We start from the raw sequence: 19,173 nt of genomic DNA on the forward strand, positions 1-19,173 counted from the left end.
AACTTGACACACAAAATTATAATACCAAAATGTAATTTTTTTGGTGTTTATATAACCCAATAAATACCTATGTGAATCACCTCAATTATTGCACCAACTTATAACTTTACAATCAATACTTATTTGAATCACCTATATTACTGTATCAACGTACAACTTTACATATAAAATTTATATATATCATTTCGATGAGGGCAGGAATCTACACTTTTATGTAAAGTTTTCTTAGGATACATAAAAGTTTTCTTATTTATTTTAATCAAGGATGGAATTTGATAGACAAATTACTCGCCATAAAATAATTTATTTGTTAAATATAATTATAATTATTAATATTGTTTTTAGGTTAAAATGACAAAAATAAATACTAAAATTATTTAAACTATCAAATTTAATGAGTGAGTAATTCAAATTTGAAATTCAAACCCTATTTCAACTATTCTAACCCCAGTTTCTTCTTCATTTCAATATTATTCCCCCTCCTGTATCCTTTATATAAAGTGCCATTTTAAAAGACTAAAATTATTTTTAGTCTTTTAAAATGCACTTTCATTTCAAATGTCCTCAATCATTAAACTTTATATAAAGGTCGATACGCAATTTCAAGATTTATCCTTTTTAACGTGTAGCAACAATTTTTTGTTAGTTATTTATCTGGAATGACAAAACGTGTGACAATTCATGTCGAAGCATGAATTGTTTTTAGTATGTATTGGGACTATGTAGATTTAGAAATTAACTTTATGATTTATTTATAGTTAATTTGAACAGATAAGGTTTATTAATTTATATTGATAAATTTATATGATTAATAAATTCACAATTATAATTATGTAATTAATTGTAATATATTAATATTTTAAAATATTAATTTTAATTAAATATCAATAATTTTTCTTAACATTTTTTTTTTCATTCGGTTATATTTCATAGTATTAAAGTACATTGTTTTATTCTCATTTCCTGGTTTAATATATTTGATAATATTAAGATTTGATTTTAGATTTTTTGTAATCTATATTAATTTTGGTAATATCTTTCGAATTAATTACATTATAAGTTGTTGGTCGATGTTTGGAACAATTTAATGTGGTTCATTTTTAGGAAAAAGGTAAAAAATCAATTGATCAAAATGTTTAAATAACAAAAATGTATGTGGTGCCAGAGTTAGCTATTAGGAATTAGCCATTAAAAATTAGTTATTGAATTAATAAATTAATAAATTTATTATTATCATCATTTTGTTTTGTTTTATATTATTTTTATCAACCCAGTGTATGAGGGAGATGTTGTCACGTAACGTAACCTTACATTAAAAAAATATTTAAAAAAATATGAGGGAGATGTTGTCAGATAATGTAAAGTTACATTAAAAGAATATTTTAAAAAAATATGAGGGAGATGTTGTCATGTAACGTAACGTTACATTAAAAAAAAATATTAAAAAAAATGTGCCAGTTAATATATATTGTATATGCAGAAGATATGTGTAACCTTACTATATATGTGTCTGCTAATATATATTGTATATGCTGAAGATATGTGTAACGTTACTTTAAAATAAAATAAAATAAAATAATTATAAAAAAAAATATGAGGGAGATGTTGTCACCTAATGTAACGTTACATTAAAAAAAAATATTAAAAAAAATGTGTCGGCTAATATATATTGTATATGCGGAAGATATGTGAAATGTTACTATATATGTGTCGGCTAATATATATTGTATATGCTAAAGATATGTGTAATGTTACTTTGAAATAAAAAAATTTAATTAAAAAAATAAGAATTAATTTAAATAAAAAAACGTGTCGGCTAATTTTTAATCCTATTTGATTGCTTCCACTAAATGCATTGATTTCAGTATAGATGTTGATTTCTAATCCTATTTGTTTGTTTGCACTAGATGCATTGATTTTAGTGTAGATGTTGATTTATGATTTGATGCAACAAGATGTGTGATGTACATTAATTTCGAAGTAATTAGATTAATAGTGTGCATTGATTTCAGTGTAAGCACATCTCTACCTCCTCCATCTATATCTCTATCTCCCATTGTCTCTCTTTCTTTGCTTCTTTATATCAACGCCTAAACATACACACTCTCTCTCCATATCTATCTATCTCTCTCTCTCCCTCCCTTTCCCCTTGCTCTCTCTCTCTTCCTCTTCTCTCTCTCTCTCTCTAACATTTCTCTCTCCATATCTATATTTCTTCCTCCCTCCATGTCTTTGCCTCTCTCTTCTTCCCTCTTCGCCCCCTCCCCTCTATCTATATCTCTATCTCCCCTTGTCTCTCCTTCTCACCCCCAAAACATACACACTCTCTCTCAGTGTAAGCACATAAAAAATATTTAACCATAAATACAACACTTGAATTTTCATCCTAAATAAAATGTTTGCTTACCCCAAATGTTTTCTTCTTGAAACTATAAACTATTTATAATTGGGTACATTCTTATTATTCTCATTTTCCATCATTCGACATTGTTAATTACTTTGCATTTAAAGGCGGTAATAGAAAAAAAATTACCATTGAAAATTATTTGGGGTTTAACACTCCATAAGTCACAATGTTTGAATTTCGAGAAAACTACTATTAATATTGGAGAGAAACAGAGACAAGGTATGTTGTTTACTACAGTAGCTCGAGTTAAATATTTGAATGGTCTATGATTCCAAATACTCTTTTTATATGATCGATATGAGAAAATGGAAAAACTAATAGGTGTGACAATAGGAACGGTAGAAGAAAATAGTTTTAGATTGATTGCAATGAAGATTGTTTGTAATTGACTATATTCTTAGTATTCACATTTTCTATATATCAAAATTGTTACATTGATACTTCGCACTCAAAATTTGTATTTCATCATTTTTCATCATTCAAGTTACTAACAGTGTCTCTCATCTCAACAAACTGAGGTAACTAAGCAAATTTCAAATTAAATTGACCAAATTAATCTTAGACATATTTAGCATATTTAAAATGATCAAAATAATTAGATGTTTAGCAAATTTTGTATGATCGCACACAACTGAAACCATCCTAGATCCATCTTAACATCAGATCTATCAAGCATCGAGAGGGATCAAATCTCTCGAGGTGCAAACCTTTCCTCAAGTTTTGCACTCAAAAAATAGTTTGCACCTCGAGAGATTTGATCCCTCTCGGCACTTGATAGATCCGATGTTAAGATGGATCTAGGCTGGTTAAATAACGAAAATGTATCTGGTTCCAAAATTAGACATTAAAAATTAGTTATTGAATTAATAAATTAATAATTTTATTATTATTATTATTATTAGAATTTTGTTTTGTTTTATATTATTTTTATTTTTAATTAAAATCATATTGAATACAATTAAACTAAATTAATAATAATAAAATAAAAAATATATATTTGTAAATTTTATTATTAATTAAAAATAAGTTTAATATATATTATTTTATCAAACAAATTATAAAATAAAGATTAATATTATTCAACAATTAGTTTAAAATGTTATTATGTTAAAATATTGGATAATATTTTAATAATAAAGTGAAAAAGATATATATATATATATATATATATACACACATGAAGAGAGAGCATGGATCCAACTCTTACTTAACTTCCAACCATCATCCTCGTTAAGATTAATTGTGTGTTTTTTTAATTTCAATGGCCTTTGTAAGCTTCCTATGATGGAAGTGATTAACCCTAGTGATGACTCAAGAATCTTCAATGCAGACATGTGTTTGGATTTTACTGCATGTTCAGCGAACGCTGAGGAACATGAACAATTGTGCTTAATATTTGTTGCATGTTCTTGGATACTTTGGTTAATGGAGTGACCAGTTTCCCGGATATGAATCCCCTAGGAACAAGGGATTGAGTAGACCTCTTTCATGTCTTTAGGGTTTACATGGTCTTTAATAGATCTGAGAGAATTTCTAATTGTATTAGAGGGTTTGAAGGTAGCATAAACTTTGTTCTTTTTGAGAATGTGATAAATCTTATCGGTGGTCCCCTGGATAAATGAAAGCCGAACAATGGAGATTTAATCATCACGAGAAAGTTTAACCTTTGATTCTTTATTGGCTCTTTGAAAAGCTTTGAGGCCCTGATGCCTGCTATAGCCATTTTTTTCAAAAACTTTCAGAAGATGAGATTTTTCCTCTTTTAAGTGATTCTCATCATAAATTCTTAGCGCACGGGTGGCAAGGGTGTCGAGAAATTCGAGTTTTTGTGCCGGAAAATAATGAGAACTGGCTTGAAGATATTGTTTCATGTGTGTTTTTTACGAAAAAATTGGTGTGAAACGGAACGAATGTTCATTCTAGAGAGGAGAATATCAAGAAAAGAAAGACACCCATCTACCTCAATTTCCATTGTGAATTTGATGGAGTCAAATTGGGAATTACGATGGTTGAGAAACAAATCTAAATTTTCATGACCATGGGGCCAAACGACACAAGTATCGTCAACAAACCTCTTCCATCGCTTGGGGCGGAATTGAGTAGAGGCAAAAACTTTGGTCTCAAAATATTCCATGAAAAAGTTGGCAATTGTCGGGAAAAGAGGAGAACCCATCACAACACCATAGGTTTGTTCATAGAACTCACCCTAGAAGTTGAAAAAGGTGGAGGTAAGGCATAGACCAACCAATTTGGTTGTGTCATCATCAGTGATCCGATTAACGACATCGACGACTTCTTGAATAAGGATATTAGTATATAGGGAAACAACGTCAAAGCTTACTAATAGATCCCCAACTTCTAGCCTTATATCCTTCAACTCTTTAACAAAGGAAGCAAAGTCTTTAACAAAGGAATCAGTGCGAACAACAAGAAAAATACTAAAACTTTTTATTTAATCTTTATTCATCATTAAAATTTAAACCAATAACTTAATAAATATTAATTCTATCCTTATTTTTACACCGTAAGACTTTTTATTTAATCTTTATTCATCATTAAAATTTAAACCAAAAACTTAATAAATATTAATTCTATCCTTATTTTTACACCCTAAAGCGTTTTCTATAAGAAATTGAAGTTAAATCTTGATTTGTTGCAGTTAAAATGGTTTTTTAACTGCATATTTGGATTCAGCACCCTGGAAAACCCTTGGGACGCTTTGATTGTGCAGAAACTAGCTATCAAACTTGCCATTCCAATAAATTGCTGCCGGATTTTGACCGGAAAACCCCACCGAAAAGGCTTCCAAAAAGTCACATTATAGACAACTGCTTTTCTATATATGGAGTGGGTTAGGAAAACACTTTTCATCCCAGCGTTTTCGTCGTTCCCTCCCATCATAAATCAACACGTGAAACCATTTTTCCCTTGTCGTGGTCGTGGTCCTTCGAAGTTGCGTGTTTTGGTTCGATTAATGTGTGATGGGAACGACTCACGTGGAAAGGTAAACCCTATTGGATAGCTAATAAACCCATAAGCGAACCTCCTCTATCAACCAAATTGCATTAATGTGCTCATTGTAATAAAAGAGAATGAGGGTAAAAGTAAACTTACTTACGGGGACATATGATTGTTGACTGTAACGAGAGGCACGCCAGGAGGCCTGGATTTGATGAGGTGGAGAAAAGTGTCCGCATTGTGGGCTGGGTATAATTGAGATAAGAGGTGATGAGCTTAGCGAAGGCACCAACTGTGATAATCACCATTCTACGAGGAATGGCCCCCAGATGAGTCGCCTTTGCAACCCACTCCATTGTATTGCTCCCCATCCTCACATGCCTCCTACTACTGCTGGTCCACAAGACATTCTTCCAAATATCATAGCTGCTTATTGCAGTGATATATGTTTGTATCCCGATTTCAAGAGTGGGTATAGATGGTTTCCCTCTATTAAAATTTAATACTATAAAATAGAGTTTCAGGTTTAATTTGACCTGTGAAACTTGCAGACTAGCGGCATTGGTGTTTTCTTCCTTAGAGCGTGTGGTCTTGGAATTTTTGGGTATAACCTCAATATACACATACGATGGTGTGAACGGATGCTAGGGCAGACCTTGCTGCAAAACATCTACGCATTTGCATTCTTATGAATGGGAATGAATATACCGCTCAGATTTACCGAGTGCCTGGGATAGGGGTATTGGACTCCGAGACAAGTAATAACAGGCCCATTAGAGCATGCGTAGGTATTTTATATAATTGGTTGGATAATTAGGAATGGGAATTAAAAGTTGTATAATTGGTTGGATAATTAGGAATGGGAATGAAAACACCGCTCGGATTTAGCTTTCCCCAGTGCGTGTACTATGGCCCATTGACTCAAGGAAAGCAATCAGGTCAATCTTCATGCACGCTTATGTTGTGTATCATCTTCATAGATAGTAAATAGGTATTTTTAGTTGTATAATAAGATTATACTTAATTAGGCCGAAGGGCATTTTCTATATGGAGTTGGCTGGACAAACACTGTTCAGCCCAACCAATCTCCTCCCTGCATTTTCGTTGCTCCCTCCCATCATAAATCAACACGTGCAAACTATTTTTTCCCTGTCGTCGGTATTTCGTCAGGTCATTGGTCCTTTGAAGTTGCATGTTTTGGGTCGATTAATGTGTGATGGGAACGACTCATGTGGAAAGGCAAACCCTATTGGATCGCTGATAAACACATAAGCGAACCCTGGTTTCACGTGGCATAACGTTGACCTAAAATTTGGCGATGGTGGACTTAGCATCCATTTAGCTAAGACTAGACTTATGGCTTATGGCGGAAGTCTGATATTTATTCGCAGAAGTTTGGTCTAAGTTCTGGTCTCGTTTTCTTGGCTGCATTTTGATCAGATTTGGTCATGTGACAGAGGCCCAACCATTGTGCCGCTAGATAGAATGTAGCACTGGTCACAAAATATTTAAACAATGGAAATCCGGTCAAATCCTTATGATTGGAAAAGGTCAATGATAACCTAGCGACGCTTCTAGTTCAATCCTGATTTGATAGATTTCGAGTTTTATATCTATACTCCACTATATTCAGTAGATTGATTATAATTTAAATTACGTTATGTGAAATGAGTCATAGGACGGATCAAATATGTTTTGTTAACCAAATGGATTTCACCGCCAGTGTTTGACATGGAGAATGCCCAATGTAATATGGACTGATATGAGCCACATAACCAGTGAGTGATTGGTTGTGTGGACATAGATGCGAGGTAGCACACAGTTTGGTGAATGAAAACTATTTCATTAATAATAGTCTATTTAAATAAGTTAACCAAAATTCAAAGAATAAATTGCCACTTGTAATTTTCATTTTCTATAATTATGAAATGGTGAATAAATGAACATTGTGCATCATAATGTCCCAACATCACAACCCAATTAAAATTATCATTATATATGTAATGTGCAATAAGGCATTAAAATAGGAAGTCCGGAGGAGTATAAAAAGGTTAAAAGTAACCCAAAAAAATATGATTTTTTTTGTCAATTAAAAAATTACATGTAATGAAATAAAAGATATATGTGAAGGTAGAAAATATAATCTAAGATCACTTTATAAAGAAGCAAGGATTATTGTAGCAAATTTTGTGTAAAATAGTTTGATTATGTACTGTGATATTCCTGACCTATTCGGTACTGCATCTTACCTTCCCACTTGAATATGACTCTAAAGCTACTGATAAAGTAGTTTCATATCTTACTAGTTGATTCTTGCAACCTACATCCTAGCATGTGTTGAACTCACAATATAGGTGAGCAATATAGAAGGTTTTGGTTCTTGCACTATCCATTCCATTTGAAGTTGTTACGACTGATCCTGAAACAAATGCTTAGGAGCGGTAAGTAAATTCAAGAGAGCAAAAGGAAGGAATTTATTAAGTGACTAATGTAGCATTGGTTTCTTTTGACATGTAAATTAATGGAATGAACTATAACAACGAGGTGAATTTGTGAACTGCCACATATGAATCAAGGGCATGGACCATCATAGGGTGGGTGAAGAAGACGACCATTTGGAAAAGACAAGTTATGAAGATTATAGATGTAAAAAATCCTGTAGATTCACAAGCTAATGCAAATTGCTAAAGCAAGAGACAAGAATCTACTTCTACTCTTTACAACGAAATCCCATAAACATTGAGAAAATAATAATCGACAAGAGGAAGATAATGAATGACACATAACACAATAAATATCCAAGGAAAGCCGCAACTCAAAACCCCACTATTTGTTTTGGATTAATCCGGAAAATCAAGATGAAGTTACAATGCTTGTTCTCTCTAGAACAATCCAAACACTCGGCAAATTCAATCTGCAACTCATAAGCAAGCTCAAGGCCAAAGCTTAGCCTCTTCACAAGCTCTCCAAGTCTCTATTCCAATGTGTAATTCTTATGAAGGATAGCTTGTATTTAAAGGGAAATAAAGCCTCTAAAAATAGCGCAATCCATTAAGGATCAGTTCTTGAATGCATGTACTATCAGTGCAACTCGGAAAAATCTAAAACAAATAGTACATTGTCCTTGCACTCAAGTCTCAACTAGGTCTTTCTCAGAATCGACATACATGAAATTTTGATGAGTAAATATTCAGTTAACTAGAGTAGCACTGTTGGAGTTCATTAGTGTCACCACTGACTGTTAACTCACTATTAGTTCTCTCAATTATTTTGAGAACTAATTTAACTGAACTGACTCATGAAACTGAGTCTTCTATTTTACAACTCACAATTAACTTACACTGTACTCCTACAAAGTAGGGAGAACATATACATGACTTCCAAAAGACTTCCAACTCGAATTTCCTAAGTTAAGTAAGTTTAATAATCTTAATTTAGCTATTTTAAGTTTCTATGAGAATAGAATTCGAATTTAATTCACAGTTTAATTCAAGGACAAATTAAACTAGAATTTCTTGTTGCCATTTTTCAACAATAGATGGCAGACTTAATGACCTTCCTAAGGAGAAGGCGATGCATATGTTCTTGGTAGCTCTATTTTGCATACAAGAGCAGCGCGTGCACAAACCCAACATGGCGGGATAGTATTTATGCTCACACATTGTAAACCCAAGCTATAATTTTGACGTTCCCATGTGCCCAAAGAACGACGTCGTTGTCCATGTTACCAAGTAAATCAATGGTGACGTCGTCTGTATAAACTCATGACAAATCAACTTAGTGCCAACTCGTTGGTCGTTTATCATTTCCCTCTTATATTTAACCATGTGTGTAAAATTCTTGTTTCTCCGAATTTGTATTTCATTTTATGTAAAGGTAATGGAATCTATCAGTGTTTTGATTAATAAAAATTAATTAAAAGGCTTTCTAACGTTATATATATATATATATATATATAAAAGTTTGAATATTATGTAACAATGGAAAATGAAATCTTAAATATAGTTGTGATTTTTCATGGGTTTAAAGTTTGTAACCATGAGGAATGATATGGTGACCACAGTCTGAGCAAGATGACAGTGTGAGAATTGTTATCAATTATGGAGATATTTATGAAAATATTTGCTTGTCTTGACAACCACATGTCGAAGCGAAGCAAATTTGTGAACTGCCACGTATGAATCAAATTAAAGGACAAACACCAGAAGTTTGACTACCAAACGATGCCACTGAAGTTCCTCTTCTTCACATCCAACGCCAATACAAATTGAATCATTGAATGTAGACTTTAGAGACATGAGGATTAGTTAGAGACATGAGGATTATTCAACGAAGAGGATGTTGTGCTCTCAGATTTTTCCTTTGTATTCAACACGTAAGAGTCTGCACTATCATGAACTCCTGTATCATTTAGTGGAACTCGCGAAGATTTCAACCGTTCTCTGAAATGTGAAATCTTAAATCTGTTTCAACACATGATCACTGGTAGAGACCGTAGCTTGATTTTAGGGTTTACATTTGAGTTACGTTTCAAAAATAAAGAATCCCAGTGCAGATACCAAGCCGATTGTCTGCTACGTAGCATGGTATTTCTCTCACCACGATCGTAGATTAGACTTCCAAAAATTTGAAACAGGATGTTGATTTAGTGTATAAGAGGGTTTCCACCATTAGCCGCTCACCTCTCGGTTTGAATGGTAGAGTCACTCATGGTCGTGCAATTGAGTCATCAGAGGGTGGTGATTGTATAACATCCGGAGAATTTCGAAGTCCCTTGAGTACGTAAAAGCTCTAGGTCACAAGTATTCTAGCATTGTAAACAAAGGTGAAATCTCTGCTGCAGGTCAATGCTGGAAGAATGGGGAACATCCCTCAAGTGCCTTACGACAACCCTTAAGCAAGGAGGTGGATAAATTCAATAAGCCTTCTCTTTTGTCGACTAGGATTCAAGGAAGGATAGCTCTCAATCACTGTTTTGGGCCATATTGGACTCGAAGTATAGGGCAGGAAAAGCGATTCTACTATGTGGATAGATAAATTGTACAACACTTTAGACCAAGAGGGCCACGATGATGGATTGAAAATCCACGACAACTTTTGGTTATCGTAATTCTCAGCTCAACTCTGATTTCGACTATTTATTTCTCAAACTTGGAAATAGTACCATATTCTCATCACAAACATTTCATTTTGATATCCAATGAGATGGAAAAAAAGATCGGCGAAAACCAATTTGAACAGGTGAGCCACTCTTCTCTTGATACCATTGGTGCTCTGTTATGGTAAAATGGTTGAAACTTGAAAGTATATATTTTTAGGTTATAATTCTAGCTCCCCTTTGTTTTGGGTTGGAGTTGAGGTATTTCTCCCACTAGCACTATACTGGTCTTTTAATTGCCTCTTTACCAAACTCCAAGTGTGAGTTGGCTCAAGTCTGACTCTAATCTTTGGGGAAAGAATCAAATCAGACCCATTAAGAGATAACTTGGTCCGGAGCGTTGTTGCAATATTCAGATTGACTATCAAACTTTATTCTATCTTTAAAAGGACAGGAAAAAATCATTACCCTTGTTTATTTATCTGATTTCATAACTTAGTCTCATAACATACAGATGGAAAACCACATGTCGATGCCCAAAATACATGGCATTGTTTTGGATGTGCTATCATCTATAGCATCTGTGGATGCTATAGAAAAGTAAGACTCAAGTAGAGATTGCATACATTGACACGACCCCTTTTGATTGCAAGGACTGGAGTGGCCCCTGAGGTCTAGAGGTTAGAAAGTTTTCCCTCTTCAATGTGGCATTGTGCACCCCATAAGGTGACATTGATGATGTACCATGACATGTAACACAAGGAGATAGCTTCCTTCCACATCATGGCTCCTCCTTTCGATGTTCCTTTGCACTATCAATGCAATTGCTAGTTACAACTCATTTCAAAATTGTATCATTCAATACATTATATATGCATCGCATCTTGTGTTCCAAACACTGTTTGGAAATTGGAAAACAACTTGAGTTCCAAACACTGTCTAAAGCGAAAGTTACTAACACGTTTCGAAATTGGAAAACAATTCTTCCGTTCCGGCATTGTCTACTCAGGCTACAATTTGGTTGGGACTAGTAATTTTTTGTTAGAATTTGTGATTTTTTTTCTTCGAGAAATCTAATTCTAGAAGTGTTTGAATCGTTTTTTGATGGTGGAAATGAATTTAACATCTTCAAAAATCCCTAGACACTCAAAATCCTGAAACTTGACCCAGATTTCCAAAAGTTTCTGCTAAATTTTCTCAAAATCCTGTGAATATTTATTTCCATTCTTTTCTGTTGGAGAAATTTTGGCCTCGTTAGAGTACGGTTTCCATATTCCCATATGAGAGTTTTGTAAAATTCATATCATTAATTTTTAAAATATTAAATAGAACTTAGTAATCACTACGTGTCCGCAATCGGATGGTTGGTTGATTATGGAGTTGACTTAACTTTGTATTCTTCTGCGTTATCTAAAACTCTGTTTTCACGCATCGGATTCTTTTCGATTGATGTTGTCGAACACTTCAATTGTGGCCGACCACTTCATATGTGACGGCTGACTGCAGTCACAATGAAATCTGCTTTATTAACTCTCAATTTATTATCGAGAAGGACGGCGTACTGAATTATGTGTCGCAACTTGCGATACACCTGTTGTTGAATGGGACGCCCAGTATCGCCTTACACTGTAGTTCGCCTCCAGAGATATACTCACTTTATATAGGTAGATCGATCAAGAAACTGCGACCCTTCCTTAGCCTTGAAAATTTTATTCTCTTGCAGGAGGTGATGGAGATCTGTTACATTCCTTCTCTTTTCGTTTGTGCAGAGAGAATGTTTCTATTACTCGTTTATTTGTTCTTCCTTGTCATTCCCTTTGGGTTTGCCACAGTTCGATTATCTAATCGTTCCAGTGCTCATATAAGCAATGCTACCGACCAAGAGGCTATGCTTGGATTCATGTCTGCAATCAGGACTTATAATCCCTCCCAGGCATTACCCACCAACTGGAAATCAGATGTTTCAGTATGCGAGTGGACAAGTATCAGATGCAGTGGGCACAGAGTGGTGTACCTAAATGTTTCGGGTATGGGATTAGAAGGTACCCTCTCTCCTCTTCTTGGCAATCTCTCGTTTCTAGTAAAACTTGACCTTAGCCATAACAATTTTCATGGTCCCATTCCCTATCAGTTGGGAAACCTCTTTCGTTTACATGACCTTTTCCTCAATATGAATCAACTCCAAGGTTCCATTCCACCAACTCTGGCGGGATGTCGTAGTTTAACAACTTTGAGTTTGTCCGGAAACTATCTGAGAGGAAATATTCCCTCAGAGCTGTGTGTTCTTTCCAATTTACAAAACTATGACTTAGGATACAACCATTTGTCTGGTACAATTCCTGCCTGTTTGGGAAACATGTCTTCTTTGGTCTACATAAATTTGCAAATTAACAGTCTGACGGGGCTCCTTCCCTCCGATTTGTGTACTCGGAGTTTTCTCCGCAGCTTCATTGTTCGGAATAACAGTCTGACAGGGCAAATTCCTTCTTCCTTTTCAAACTGCACACATCTCCAAGAATTGACCTTAAGTAACAACCATTTGACTGGACGCATTCCATCGGAAATGTGTACTAGGCACACCCAATTGATGGGATTATATATGTATGGTAATCATTTGAGTGGAAGCATTCCCGCTACCTTGTTCAATTGTACGAAGCTTCAAGTCATCGAATTCGGGGCAAATCAGCTCAGCGGGGTAGTGCCCATGGAGTTGGGTAAGTTGACCAAACTCCAGCGGCTTCGCTTAGCTTATAATCAACTGATTAGCGGCAGCAGCACGAGCTTGCCCATTCTTACTGCTCTAATAAACTGTACCTCCCTACGAGAACTCGTTTTATACTCTAATAATCTCACCGGACGTTTGTCCTCTTCTATTGGCCAGCTCTCTAAAACCATGAGTATGCTAGACTTGGGTTTCAATGATGTAACAGGCGAAATACCTCCGCATATTGGAAACCTAACTAGTTTAACATGCCTTATCTTAGAGAGGAATCATTTTTCCGGAGCAATTCCTTCTTCACTCAATAAGCTTCAAAGGTTGGAGAGGTTATTTCTGAGTTCCAATAATCTAGATGGAAACATCCCAATGGAAATCGGCGAACTCAAATGGCTAGGGATCCTATCTGTCGGGGGAAATAATCTCACTGGAAGAATCCCGAATCTGTTGCCTACCTCCAGCAGCTAGAATATCTGAATCTCAGAAATAACCAGTTATCAGGTACCATCCCTGCAGCTTTAGGGAAATGTGTGAAGTTGCTACTTTTAGACTTATCATATAACAGGCTCAGGGGGCACATACCTCCAGAGTTGGGAGGTCTTGTAAATTTGGCTCAGGGTTTCAGGATTTCAAACAATTTATTAGAAGGCACAATACCTTTGGGACTAAGCAAAATAATTATGGTTCAAGTTGTAGATCTTTCCTGCAACGCACTTGGAGGTCATATTCCAGCTTCACTCGGCGAGATTCTAAATCTTCAATATATAGATTTTTCTTTCAACAATTTGTCAGGTGAAATACCCATGTCTTTGGAAAAACTTAAAATACTCTCGTACTTAAATTTTTCTTTCAACAAGTTATCCGGAGAAGTCCCTAAAGATGGAATTTTCAAAAGGCTCGGTGCCACTGCATTTATGGGAAATGTGGGCTTATGTGGAAGTTGGGTAGGATTACCACTCTGCTCTGCTCGTGAACATAAAAGTCATTTTCATGTGGAAAGGGTTATCATTTCTGTTGGAGCAGTTTTTGCTATCGTTATATTGTGTTTGTTTTTGGGTATCTGTGGAGACGAAATCACAAGAGACTAATGGCTCTAGTATCTTTAAAAGTGGGTCACCAAAGAATTTCTTATAGGGAGCTTGTCACTGCAACAGATGAATTTAGTGACTGCAACTTATTGGGGGTGGGGAGTTTTGGTAAAGTGTACAAAGGGGTTATGTATGATGGAAAAATTGTAGCAGTTAAGGTTATCAGCTTGGAAAATGAAGGGGCAAATAAGAGTTTTGAGAGAGAGTGCAATGTTTTGAGTAGAGTTCGACACAGGAATTTGATTAAAATTATAACATGTTATTCAGACCTGGATTTCAAAGCTTTAATATTTCCGTTCATGGAAAACGGAAGCTTAGAAAAGTGGTTATATCCTAATGGTGAAGAAGGTTCAAGTGCTTTGAGTTTGATTCAGAGGTTGAATATAGCAATAGACATTGCACATGGTTTGGCATATCTTCATCATCATTGTTTCATGCAAGTGATTCATTGTGATCTAAAACCCAACAATGTGCTTCTTGGGGATGATCTCACAGCATATATAATAGACTTTGGAATTGCTACCATATGTTTTGCAAATTCCAAGGAATCAGCGTCCATTTCTACATATGCACTCAAAGGATCGGTAGGCTACATTCCTCCAGGTATAATTTGAACTAGATAACATATTTTGTCTTTAGTTTTCTATTTTTATTGAAAATTGTGAATATTAAAACTTAACAGTGTCTGTGAAAATACAGAATATGGACAAGGAGGGCAGGTCACAACAAAAGGTGATGTTTATAGTTATGGAATAGTGCTATTGGAGATGCTCACAAGAAAGAAACCCACCCATAACCTGTTTGTAGAAGGAATGGATTTGAAAAATGGTGAGTGATGGTTTTCCAAATCAACTAGAAGAAATGGTAGACAAAAGTCTATTGAAAACTAGTAACACAAATACTACTGAAGAAGATAAAAAGCTAATGTGCCTGGGTCAACTCATAAGAATGGGTTTGCTATGCACACAACTATCCCCTCAGAGAAGACCTAATATGATGGATGTTGTAGACACATTAGAAAGCATTCGAGACACTTTTCTTGAAGCTACCCCAAAGTCAAATTCAAATCAAATATCATATGAAAAATTATTGGGCAGTTCAAGTAACAGTGCCAACAAGGCTGGTACAAGTGCTACTAGCAACAATGCTGGCAACAGTGACAGTTCATCATTCTAATGTATTGTAAATAATTGTGTACCAATGTACATAATGTATTGTAAATAGTTGTGTAACAATGTTTGAACATTCTATTATATTGTATATACCTGTGTGACCAAAAGATGAAATGATGTAAACCTGTTAATTCCATCTCATACTAAATGACGGAAATTTATAACTGTGTGACTAAAACATTGGAATAACGTGAGCTTGTTGATTCCATCTAATATGTTATGCTTCGGAAACTTTGGCTATATTGTGAAGCCATGCTGCTTCGAATTTGTTTGAAATCCCGGTCATTCGTTTTTAAGTTTTGTTTTATGTAAGAATTTTCTAATAGTTCGTCATTGGTTTAAACTTGTCTCGCTGCCTATGAAATGCCTGCCAAGGATTATAAACTTTTTATAATTATGGTGGAGTTAAATATGGTTTGTTAGGTTGGAATTCTATTAAGTTTGTCAAACAATTTTCACCATAAAATGAAAGTGAAAAGGAGATATGAACATTCAAAGCTCACAGTGAGTAAGCAAACGGGCATGGTATATATTAGAGTTCACGGTCGCATCTTGCGCGCATGTCACACAACGATTCACAAAAAATGTGAGCATCAAAGTAGTTCAATGGACAGGAGCTTGAGCTTGTACTCATGGATTTAGTGTTTCGACATAATATCAAAATTGGGGTTTAATCGCCTCAAGCGTGTTGTAATGCTAATCGACAGCCAGACTACTTCATTATTTGCCGATTTTTCAAGCACAAAGATTCCAACGGAGATAATACGAGGCTAATCATGAAGAGAACAAAAGGAAATACATGGAAAGGTAATAAACCACTAGTTCATGAACAACATCATTGGGATGACTCAATTGCTACAGGTAGTACAAGTTATAATTTAGTATTTATTATAAAGGAATTATATTCATGCTGTAGTTGTTGAAACAAGGTAGTCACTCACTGTATCATTGGGATGAATCAATTGCTAGTATCATTGGGATAATCAATTGCTACTGCAAGAAATATGAGCTATAACTACAATGAACTTGAGCTATAATTTCATTTTCATTGTAATTACTGTGGTATGTGGTATCATTGTAATTAATGTGTAATTGGAATAGATGCGATAGAATTTTAATTTAAACAATAATTAAGATTTAACTTACATTAAATATTTTTATTAGTAGTTTAGATAGGTGGTTGAGACTTATGTAGTTATGTTTCTTTTATCTTTCAATTTAACTAGCACAACCATAAGATTAAATGTGGTTGGGTGATTTTCTCCCTTTCATTTTTTTTATAAACCTTTTATTTATAAACTCATCTATTAGCACGATGCCATTTGTTATGTAATAATTCCATAGTAATCTAAATGTGAAAAGGTAAACATGTATTCTCATGATATCATTTGTCATTTGATAATTTTCATTGTAATTTTATAATTGTATTAGGTAGAGGTGAAAAGATTCACATGTATTCACACGATGCCATTTATTACTTGATAATTTGTATGGTAATATTATAATTGTATTAGGTAAATGTGAAAAGGTGAACATAGATTTAGAGATGCACACTAGTTAATATTTGAAATTCGCCAACATCTTTCATTTACGATCTTAAGATAAATTTTTGGATTAAAAGAAAGGTTAACCTATCAAAGTTCAAGAGAAGGCCTTGATGTATATGTATATATATAAACTCTGAAATGAGTTATGCCTTATGTATATGTATATATATAAACTGTGAAATGAGTTATGTTTTTTTGACGTGTGGTATTGATAAGACATGGTAGTTTAAGGAAGCTTATTTACATTTTAAGAATCTCCAAGGTTACAAATATTGTTACATGTATCTTTCATGTATTCTCATTATATCTCTTTTGATATATTTATAAGTGGGTGTTATAACTTTTAAGTTTTTTCATGTTTAGATTAAAATAAAATACATAATATTATAAAGAAAAGTATATATTCGGTTCATTAAGTTGACAATATTATAGCATGTGGGTTTACATAAATGTTTAAAATTTTAAAAATGAAAGCAATACATTGACTAGTATATAAAGGTTAATGGGCATTTTAGTATATTAAAAAACTGTAGATAGGTGCATCTAGATTTAATTATTGAGGGAAGGTGGTGGGAAGGGGGCTTAGTTGGGTAGGGTTGTGGGAAAAGAGGAGCCATTAAAGCCAAGTATCAATAAGGGTGGTGGGCATTGAATAGATTCTTTGGCCTAGATTGCTTCACATCCTTTAAGATCCATAATGATGTATTTTCTTTCCTCATATGCACTTCTTTTACTTCATTGTTTGATGCCTAGAACCCTTTCAACAACTCAAGAAGCTCTCACATCTACAGTTGTTTATATAATTACTTGGCTTTTAAAGAGCTTGTAATATCTCTCAAGTTTACCTTATCAACTTTTTACATGTGTTCTTCCATCAACATAAAATCCTATGAGATTAAGAGTTGACGAAAGTTCCATCACAAATCATGGATTTGACCAAGACATGAAAAATATACCCAGTGGAAATATTTTGTAATTAATCCTCATTAGGTATAAACAGATAAAGTGTTATAAGAATATAAGCATGTATCTTCTAGAATTCATTTTCCTCCACCCATTAAGGTTAATGTAGTCATTCATATATTGGTGACTCAAAAAGCAACCTCTCTACTACTAGTTTCATTCTTTGGGCGCTCCTTTATAAAGGAAAAGAAGATGAATGATTTAGGTAACTTGGACCCTTTTGATCTCGTTTGTTGATACAATGTAATTAATGTTATCCTATTTTCCATTACTCTCTAATAAGATTATTGATTAAATACAAAAAGAAAGATAAAAAGAATAGTAATAACATTATTGATTAAATACAAAAAGAAAGATAAAAAGAATAGTGAATCAATTTGTGTAATCATCATCAAGGTTTATAGGAGTTGTGTCATGTCATCATACTAGAGTAGAAATACAATCCATATTAAAAATAACATGGAAAACATAGACACCTAAAATATATAGCAAAAATAGAGGGTTATTTTATTATAATAATATGTTCAAAGAGATTCAACAAAAAGACATCGAGAATTATTCTTCAATATCTATTAAAATTAAATGTATTCTTTAATATAGCACAAATACATTTTCCATATCATAGATTCACTATATAATTTACACTTAAATTATATAAAATATTAAAAATAAAATTCTACCAACAAAATTAATTATTAATAATCCAATGGTAAAAAACAACGAATGTAATAATTATGCACAACAATACTAAAATGGTGGTAGTTTATATAAAAAAAGAGATGTGATTACTATATATATTCTTAAAGTTCTCATAATAAGCAGTGGAAACTACATTTTATAATAATGCAAAAAATCATGGAAAGGAAAAACTCCAATATGTAAAAACCTTAATCCTAGAAAGAAGTTAGGCTAAATTGGAACATCCACGAAGCATATTTGAGTTGTTAAAAAAAAGGGAGTATTTGTATAAAAACATATTTTCTTTTTTACATAATGTCATGTTTTGGGTCTTCTTTAATTTGTATAAAAGAAGATTGAAAAATCGTCGCGTTACACAAAATTTTAATGTAAAAATTATGAAAAAAACCATGGGAAAGCTTTAAAACAAATACTTTTCAAATCATGGCTATGGTATTAATTAATCTGCAGCTTCAAACGTTTGAGGTTTTATTTGTTTGCTGACAAAAATCTATATGCTTTGTTTCTCCAATGGATGGTTTCTTA

At 33.7% G+C, this 19,173-nt stretch overlaps 1 protein-coding gene across 1 annotated transcript; it reads left to right on the forward strand.

Moving 5' to 3' along the window:
- The first annotated feature begins 12,170 nt into the window (after nucleotides 1-12,170).
- Nucleotides 12,171-15,520, forward strand: LOC149177124 (uncharacterized). The gene is made up of 2 exons (XM_089423296.1): nucleotides 12,171-14,870; nucleotides 14,967-15,520. The coding sequence occupies exon 1, from the start codon at nucleotides 12,193-12,195 to the stop codon at nucleotides 13,645-13,647; it is 1,455 nt and encodes a 484-aa protein (XP_089279422.1). The 5' UTR covers nucleotides 12,171-12,192; the 3' UTR covers nucleotides 13,648-14,870; nucleotides 14,967-15,520.
- The last annotated feature ends 3,653 nt before the right edge of the window (nucleotides 15,521-19,173 follow it).

This window comes from Pinus tabuliformis, chromosome 4_1, assembly GCF_031772625.1.
Source record: "Pinus tabuliformis cultivar Carrire ecotype Pingquan chromosome 4_1, CPIR1, whole genome shotgun sequence".
NCBI classification, from domain to species: Eukaryota; Viridiplantae; Streptophyta; class Pinopsida; order Pinales; family Pinaceae; genus Pinus; species Pinus tabuliformis.

Excerpts from the sequence above, each read along its gene's own strand:
- LOC149177124 (XM_089423296.1), top strand. The coding sequence starts at position 12,193 with ATGGAGATCTGTTACATTCCTTCTCTTTTCGTTTGTGCAGAGAGAATG.